The sequence below is a fragment of the Lucilia cuprina genome, chromosome 4, assembly GCF_022045245.1.
Source record: "Lucilia cuprina isolate Lc7/37 chromosome 4, ASM2204524v1, whole genome shotgun sequence".
NCBI classification, from domain to species: domain Eukaryota; kingdom Metazoa; phylum Arthropoda; class Insecta; order Diptera; family Calliphoridae; genus Lucilia; species Lucilia cuprina.
Window position 1 is genome coordinate 69,858,135 of NC_060952.1, and position 10,070 is coordinate 69,868,204.

The following is a 10,070-nucleotide window of genomic DNA, read 5'->3' on the forward strand; positions in this document are numbered from 1 at the left end:
TAAGAACCTGATATGGTTCTGTTTTCAATCGTTCTAAAACTAGTAGTTTTTAAAACAAGTTCTAAAATTTTCTGTTTTTATACACACAAAATATTTTCAATATGGCATCAACATTTTTTTAAATTTTTATCTCTAAAATTAAAGAAAAACTTTTATATTTGCTCATATATAGCTTATATATAAGCTACTTAGGTAGCTTACAGTCGAAATAGTTGAAAATATCAGTCTTACTTGATATAATTATTTTTAGAAACAGCTCAGATATTATAAAAATAAATGTGTATAAGGTAATCATTATGTGATAAACTATGGAACTTCATTAGCAATAGGAGAGCCATTACCATATCGAGCCGAATTCAAAAGAACCCTGATCGTTTCTTAATACATTTGTGACAAAGAATAAAAAAGAAGAAACTTTACGTTTTAACTAAATTTACAAAGTATGTGTTTATTCTAATCTCGTCTATATATTTTAAAGGATGGTTCATTTAAATACTTCAAAGCAATGTTATAAATAAAGTCAATGTCTTCATATTTAGTAGTCGTTGTCAGCCGATAGTTTCGTACGATTCCAACCAATATTACTTTCATAGCAAAAATCGCATATCGCCAACCTAAATAAAAAACAATTTTTATTTTATTAGGACAAGTTACAGAAAAATTGTAACAATACTTACCAATGCAATTTCGCATTCCTTTCGAAAATGGAATGTAAGCGTATGGATGTTTCCCAGCCATATTTTCTGGTAGAAAATTATCAGGGTCAAAACTATTAGCATTTGGACCCCATATATCTTTTCGTCGATGGACATGGAATATCGACATTATAACCTGCATATCCTTAGGCAAAACATGATCCTTAGACAACTGTATGTCTTTTGTAACATGGCGGCCAATAATTGGTATAGATGGAGCCAAGCGTAGGGTTTCATTTATAACCATGTCTAGATACGGTAATTGTTCCAAATGTTCATACTTCATTTCAAAATCCTTTTCTGGAAAAATATTGACAATTTCATCGTAGAGACGCCCCTGTACATCGGGGTGTATAGCCAACATTACCAAGACAGATAGTATTCCATTTCCGGTTGTTTCAAAGGACTTTTTAAGAAATGTTAAATAAGTATATTGAAGAATTTAAGAGTGATAAAAAATATATAACTTACGGCTGTTACAATGTTGTTAGATTCCACAATGATATCATTAAATGAGAATTTTTGTTTCTGGTAAATTTCGATTGCTTGATCTATGAATATATTGGGGCATTTTTTAATTGATTCCATAGAATTTTTATCTTCTTCCGTTGGATTTTCAGTTTGATTGCTCATTCGTTTTAGCTTCTCTTGCACCAGCTTATAAAGTTTTAAACACAAGTACATATTTTAATTCAGGCCTAATTATTTGATTAAATTTTATAATTACCTCAAACACAAATTGATGAATACGTTTTTTGACGGTTTGATATTTAAAGTATAGTGAATACAATGGGCCAAGATTTACGCAAGACATCATTATATGATGAACAATTTTGTCCATTGCGCTGCAATAAAAATTTATTTAAATATTACAATGAAAAATTTACTGTTTTTAAACGATAAATTTTATAATATATGCACCATTATCTCTACCTACGAATATCGTTAATCCGTTCATCGAAAAAAATGGAAATTAATAGGATAAATACTAATAACTGATTCTTTTTAAATCAAAATGAAAATTTTTATTGCACATTAATGCCCTACCAACATTATCTCATTATTATTTTCAATATATTTTAGGATAACCGAATATTGAAGGGATGATTCTTGAATAAATATTAAGATACTTACAATCTAAAATTACCAATCACTTCTTCCTCGACTTGGTCACCTGGTCCCATTATTTTACCCATAGTGGTTTCTATAAATATGAAATTGTAATTAAATTTATATCTTTCATAAAATATTTTATTTTAAGTAACGTTTAAACAAATTTTTTAAAGTTTAAACAATCAAGTTAGAGGCTGTGTCGAATCTTAAATACCATCAATCTTAAGAACAGAACTACTACTTAAGAGACTGTTGCAGAATGTACTCAACTTAACAAAAGTTAAGCTATTATAATAGCTAAATATAATTAAATATTTAACATAATTTGTGTATGTGTAAAAATGTATATAAATAATGATCATATTTAACTTATTACAGAACTAATTTAATTTTGCACGGGTGGTTCAAGAAATTATTAACCAAATTATTTAATTTTTCATCATTGTGCCAAAAAAATAAAACCATAATCTTTTTCGATTTTTATCGATGTTGTCGAAAATTTGGTCTTATTGAACCGAAATTTATTATTTTGATGGCAAATTTCCCGCATCAGTGATACAAATTCCAAAGAAAATAATAATTTTGGCAATTTTTAGCAATTTTTAAATTTCTCTATCTTAAAAAGAGAAAAAATCTATCGTATCTAAAAATTGCTTCAAACTCTATTATTTTATATAATTTTCTGTTGCAAAACAAGTATTTTTACTAATTTGGACATGTTGAACACAAATCCGCCAAAATAGTTAAAGTCGTTTTAATAGTTTTCGAGATATCGCTCATTATTATACTAATTTGATTAATTTCAACAATTTTGTTTCTATTATTTCATTAAATTGCACAAAGTAGAATAAAATAAAAAAAATTATATTACTAAGAAAAATTCAGCAAATTATGCAAAATTTTGAATTTCTTTAAAAATATATTGTAAAAGAAAAAATTAAAAATCTTTAGGAACTAGCGAATTATTAATAATGGACAGAGACTATTGTCCATTATTAATAAATTAATTTATTCGAACAAAAACAATAACAATATTTTTATCCAGTAGTCGATTAAATTTTAAAAATTATTTGATTATACGAACGAATGACGAATAAAAGTTTTTATTAGAATAACTTAATAAAATATAAATAAAATTGGTAAAACAACTTCAAAATTAATGCACTTATGAGTCAATAACTTAGTTTAACTTACGTGGAGAAATATAAAAATTTTATATATTCTAGGACCTTATTAGATTCAAAGATGATCTACTTATATTTTTCTTAATACAAAGTTCTTGATTTTATTAAAGATGCTTTATAAATATAAAAACTGATACAAATATCAGTTTTAATATATTGCACAAAGTAGTAAAGGATTTATTTCACTTATAAAAGAAATTTAGATTTAGTATTTGAATTACAAAATATTAACGTAATTCTTAGTTTAATACCATAGATGGGCACTTTGCAGTACCAGTAAAAATAAGTTTTTACTGTTTACTGAAAAAATTTCAGTATTCAGTAAAGTTTTACTGGTTACTGAAAAATTTTTCAGTATTCTGGTTACTGAAAAAATTTCAGTATTAAGTAAATTTTACTGATTACTGCAAAAAATTGCATTAAATTTACTGGTTACTGCAAAAAAATGCAGTATTTTACTGAAAATGTGTTTACAGTATTACTTACAATCTAATAATTTACTGAAAATTCTATTTTCAACATATTTTTAAATATTACCTTTTGGGATTGTAAATCTTTTCAAAAGACAAGAACTTAGCTATGTATAAGTCTTTTTTGGTGTAGAAGGGAGTTAACTCTATTTTTGTTACTTTTTTAGCACATTAATAAATTTTTTCGATTTATTGACGTAATTATTTTCTTATTAGATATATCTTTTATATGGACTAACTCTGTAATATTTATTTTAACAAAATATTTCTTCGGGGAATCGAGCCAATTTTTATAAAATTTGATAAAATAGTTTTAAGTAAGTAGTTTTTCCGAAACAAATGAATGTAGATTTGAATCGTATGAGTTATATCTGCATATCACATGTGATATACGGATTTAAAACGGAATATTTTGTGAACTTAATTTTCGGAGAAGTGTATTGCTATGAGAAATGGGGTAAATGCTACTCTTTTGTATTAGAACTTTTCACAAAGGTACAAATTATTCCACTATTTTATCATTCTAATAGTATTTTTTATATTTTAATAAAATTTATCTAGAAATAACTATATTAAATCTGATTGAATTACTAATCTATAAGAGCGAGCTTTTGAGTTGGCAATCCAATTCCAATTAATAATAAGATTAGTTAATCTACAAATGAATTGATTCTTATGTTAATATCCTTTGATGTTTTTGAGTACAAGATTAAACTTTGCAGTGTTGCAATACAAAACAACAGAAAACGTCACTGTTTGTTATCGAAACAATGTATGTTTTATAAAAGAAGGCAAGTGTAAATGTAATATGAAAATTAATGAAAACTTAAATTTAAAACAAAGACAAGTATGAATGTATAGTCAAACATTGCCGACCATATGATACCCTCCACCAGTCAGTATGTTAAAAATGTGGATTATTTAAAAATAAAGCATTTAATATGTTTTTTAACCGTATTGTGGAATATTTTTACTTATTGAATATAGATATATATAGTAGAGGTTAATATTGGCCTATCTTTATAAATTATAAATTTCGGCAGAAGAATTTACGTCTACTTCGAAGTTATTTCTGTATTTTATTTATTTTAAATCGTTTTATTAGTAATTATAAATGAATTTTGGCCATCAATTAATTTTCTGAAAGGGAGTTTGTAGGGTCAAATGAGTGCCGATCACTTTAAAAATCATTAGTGTTATTTATCGTTCTATAAAACTAGTTATGCTGACATAAAAATTATGAGTCTGAAGGCCCGATTCGGGTGGTACGTTTGTTTGGGTTAGGTGAAATAATGGACCTATTTCAACCATTTTCAATAATGGTGATTCAGAAAGTTATTCTAAACCGATTGGTATACTTTAATGTTTCTCTATGACCAATATTTTCGGGTGTTACAAACATCAGCACAAACGCATAATACCCTCCCCATTATAGCGGTATAGGGTATAAATATATTGTGATGTTCCTATAATTTATACTAATCGATAAATCAATCATTTAAAGGTTTATTTTAGTAAAAATAGATTGAAGGTTTGGTACTTTTTGATCTTCAAATAGTTTTTTTTTGTATTTTCTTTAATATTGAACATTGTAACATACAATGTAAACACACAAATCGCTATTCTTCGATTTTTGCTGGGACCAATAGGTGAAAAGTTACACTCATTTGAATAAAACCCTGTATGACCAAAATGTCCAAATGTACACCTTCTGAAAAACATTGAAAATATTTCATTTTCTGAGAAATAAATTTGCTTTACTAAGTTTTTAATTTTTCTAAAATTTCTTTAAATTTTGTAAAATTTTGTTCATAATTTAATTTTCTGTTTTTATTTGAGTTTTTTAACATTGTTTAAAACTGAAAATACCCTTTTAGTTTAAGCATTCGACCTTGATAAACATAAACAAAATTCTACAATTTTAAGAATATTTTCAAAACCAATAGTTTTTTATGAAAATCTTTTAAAATTTCTACTCAACGTTCTTCAGTAGATGTTTGAACATTATTCCGTTCTTTTATTATATACATATTCTTGATCATTATAAAATTTTGAGTCGATTTAACTATGTCCGTCTGTCTGTGTAAAACACACTAACATTAAAATGAATCAATTCATACGGGTTAGCAAAATCGGATTAATAGTTTCATAAGTATGAGTAAAAGTTTCAGACAACCTGTAAAAAATCTGTCATTTTCAACAGTTTATTTTTGTGTTTTGTTGGCAAAACTACTGCAGATAAATTAATGCATTTTAGCAAATTTATGGATTTATATACAAGGATCAAACTGATGGTATTTACATAAAAGTACAGACGGACATGCAGTTAAATTCACTCAAAATTTTGAGTTTAAGATTAATATTTTTCAGTTTTACGTACGTATTAATAAACCTGGTGGAGGCTACAATAATCGAATTTTGAAAAGATAAGAAAGTTTTTCATTCAAAATGAAAATTTTAAAAGCCAAAATTACTTAAACTAAAGACTTAATCCCAAAACTTTTAGTATATCGTTTTGATAAAAAATAACAAAACATTGAAAAAAACTGAGGTGACTTTATATAGGAGATATGACCAACTGTAAAATGATTTCTAAATACACAAAACATTTTTATGTCAAATTATATCGCTATAGACTTAATTATCAATGAAATAGGAAGAAGGCCTTATAAGACAGATATGACCATGATGTGTTTTACACATGCAGACATTGCTAATCAAACTCAGAATTTCATAAGAACCCAGAATATTTTTAGTAAAACTCACCAACAGATATTCCCAGTGTTACACGTTGTATTATATCGGATAATTTGAATTCTCCGTTGTCCACCATTTCATTTAATTTGGAGAGTAGAACATTCCTTCCTTTGTGAAAAACCGGCAAAAAACTTACTAAGACTTTGTGATGAAACGAGGGATTTATCATTTTGCGATTATGTTGCCAAACAGATGCTAAAAGTTTGCATTTAATTGTGAAATTATGTAGAAAGATTGGTTGTAATATTAACCTACCAGGGCTGGATATTATGCCACCTTGAAATGCTTCGTAAACCGGATTGTAGAAAATTTTAGCCTTGTTTAAAAGTTCAGGAGATGATAGAATTTTCTCAATGAATTCGGGATCTGATGAGACGACTGTGGGATAAAATCCCATCCAAACACAAATAGTATTACTTTTGCAACGTTCGAATAAAATTCCAAGTCCTTGCAGAATTGCTGTTGAAGTTATTTTTTTTTTTTTTAATTTAAAAAAGCTCTAAATAAATTCAATTTGGTTTTACTCACATTTGAAATTTTTAATCGTACCGAACGATCCAATAACCGGAGATCCGAAACAACCGGGAAATTTAATAGCAAATTGATAAAAACTTCGCCGCGCCCATATCCAATAAAACCACAAACATAACAAAGAAGATATTAGCAAAGTTTTAATTAAATCTTTCGTATTTTGAGTCTGTTCCATGTTATTTGCTTTAAACTATTTTTTGAATGACTTTTGTTGACCAAACATCAACTACTGAAACTACCAAAATTTCAACTAATTGCTTTTGTCAAAATATGTCTATTTATTAAGATTTTGTAATTATAAAAACTCATTAAAAAGTTGGTAGAAAACAAAACAATTGTTATTACTTACAAGTATATAAATAAGTAGTAAACAGCAACAATTACATATTATTGTCATGATCATTGACCGCAGCTTCGTCTGCTTTTGCAAATATACATACATAGGTACATATGTATGCATGTATGTATGTATGTATGTATGTATGTATGTATGTATGTATGTATGTATGTATGTATGTATGTATGTATGTATGTATGTATGTATGTATGTATGTATGTATGTATGTATGTATGTATGTATGTATGTATATATGTATGTATGAATGTAAAGTGGTGACATTATATTGCTATGTGATCGGTTAAACTGTCGAAAATTTTTTCTCTTTAAACAAAACAAATACGAGGAGTGTTTAAAACAATTATAAATTTATATTTTTGGAAAAATTACAGTAGCTATTGCATATATATTATACAGTGTGTGACAAAAATGTGTAAGTGATGGTGAAATATTTAAACATTCGATCTATTTTTTAACTAAAAACGATATTTAAAAAAGTTTCATATTTTTTAAAACTGTATTTGCTGAAGGTATTTTTAAACTAAATTAAAAAAAATCCACAATCCATTTACACATATTTGGCGCGTAGTACTAAAGGAACATTTTTATTATAAATTAACATTTTCTACTGCAAAAATTTTATGATTTTGTATTTTCTCTTTGGGTCAACGATAATTTCAAATCTGAATGGCTTAATCTGGATCAATTTGCCACACTCTTCTTGTGACGATTAAATTTACGAGGATTAAATTTACGAACACCCATGTAAAATCACAAGACATTTGAGAAAGCTGCCATGAAGTATGGATGTTCATCACGTATGAAGCGTGTTGCAAACTATACACGCTTCAAGGTACCTATTTTCTGTTATGGATTTATCATCAATAATTATCTCAAATATATCAATATCAACTAAAAATTTTGTATATATACATAGCATATACACTAGCTACGTAAACTAATTAGTCATAGTTCCTATATAAGGGCCACTTCCGAAAATCACTTAATCTCAAATATTTGATTAATAAATAAAGCTATAGAAATAAATTTGGACATAAATATATTTTGTGTATCATTCGACACGAGCATGTTTTCCAATTGTCCCAGCATTGGTCGTCACATTGGTCACATCGTTTCGATAAACATGATACAATTCAATAAAAATATTGACGTCGGTGTAAAACTCGACAGGAATATGGTTTGTTAATATACAAATCATTTTCCTACGACCTCAAATTAAAACTGCAATACATATTCTTAATTTTTTTCTTGGTTCGGATACTTAGATATGTTGGCTTTAGTTTTATTCCTTTCGATCCTTCCTAAGTCATTTTAATGTACATATTTTTTTAACTTTTTTGCATTGACCAAAAACGGCGATAACGTCCCACCCATGGGGTAAATACGCCAAATATAAACAAATTAATCACAAATTAAAATGTGTATGAGGTGAATCTATATTTTAACCAAATTTTATTCAACATCACAAGCATTACTATGTATTGGGCAAATGTGCCTTAAGGGCTGTTCCGGGGTTTAGTTTAAAATTTTTTTCGGGCTTCAAATGATGTTATCGAAAAAACTATTATGGTTCACTATTCTTGACATTCTATTGCCAACCAATATTATTTTTCTATCACAAAAACTTAAAAAGTTAGTAAAAAAATACACTCAGTGAAATATTTTCACAGAACTTTGAAAAACAATTAATCACGTATGCCTCCCGTCATGTGTAAAGTTAATATTTTAAACTTTCCGGGATAATAGACAATCGATAAACGAAAACAAAATTTGATAATGTGATAAAATCGACTGCTAGGTTTTTAAGTTATTCCCATTCACAGATTTGCCCCAATGGCGCATGATCCCCCTTCTACCCTACTGTAATCATAGGATAAAAATTAAAATTATATTTTCCATTATTTTTACTAAATTATTCAGTCATTCCTCGTAGTACTTATTAGATGAAAAATAGAATATTATGTGTCAATATTTCAATTCATTATACATACATACTTTGTTTTCCACTCATACACATATTAATTTGTTTACATTTGTTTAATTATTCAATGTCATTATCAAATTCACATTTGTTTGTAAACAAATTAACTTGTGTTACACTTATAAACAGCTTTTAGGAAAAATTACTTAACAAAAAGGTTAAAGTTTAATTGATGTTAAGGTGTTTTTATTTTTAGTTCGTTCTCTTGTTTATTTAAAAATAGAACCTTTTATATAAAATCAACAATGTAGTAAGTAACATTTGTATCGTATAAAAAAAATGTTGGTAAATATCAAAATCTAAAGTTAACTATTAAACAAGCAAAACTAACAATTTGAAGCAATAAAAAATATACTTTAAACCCGACAAAAACATCACGAGCAAATTATGAAGAAAAAGTAGATATGAATACAAAAGTATAAACGCGAGTACGAGTAATACACGCATCTTCCATTCATCAACTACCTGCAGTGAGGTATACATTCTTTACTGTTTTATTTGAAACCATCTCAAATACTTGAATTATTTATAGCTTTTTGTTTACTTTCGGACAATAATTTCGTCAGCTGATGTTTGGACAGATAAAATTCAGATGGAAACACATCAGTATAAATAAAATTTGGTAGACGTTTTTAATGTTTACACGTAATATAAAAGCAAGAGTTTAAAACTTGTCGCAGCTGAACCTACTTAATTTTGCCTCCTACTAAATGAAGTAAACTGTAGCAAGCATAAATTGTTCAAGTAAATAGCACATATCATACACTCTACATCAGATCCAAACCCAAAATATAATTCTTTATAAAAAGAAACTAATGTTGTACATATGCCTTGTAAAATTTAAAGATTCTAGCTTTAATAGTTTCTCAGATAAATTTTTATATTTAATTCATATTGGGGTTCCAAGGCCCCCTAATAAAAGTTGCCCTTTTTCCACAATGTTTAGATAAATATTAAAGTTCTTCGTGCACAATTTTTAGA

The 10,070-nt window shown here is 27.1% G+C and overlaps 1 protein-coding gene across 1 annotated transcript; it reads right to left on the reverse strand.

The window, feature by feature from the left end:
• Nucleotides 1-453: 453 nt before the first annotated feature.
• On the reverse strand, nucleotides 454-6,961 carry LOC111687479 (probable cytochrome P450 313a4). The gene is made up of 8 exons (XM_023449921.2): nucleotides 6,748-6,961; nucleotides 6,475-6,678; nucleotides 6,229-6,414; nucleotides 1,830-1,899; nucleotides 1,423-1,540; nucleotides 1,167-1,352; nucleotides 678-1,101; nucleotides 454-614 (listed from the first exon to the last, which is right to left on the reverse strand). Exons 1-8 carry the CDS (start codon nucleotides 6,923-6,925, stop codon nucleotides 454-456), a joined length of 1,527 nt encoding a protein of 508 aa, XP_023305689.2. The 5' UTR covers nucleotides 6,926-6,961.
• Between the last annotated feature and the right edge of the window lie 3,109 nt (nucleotides 6,962-10,070).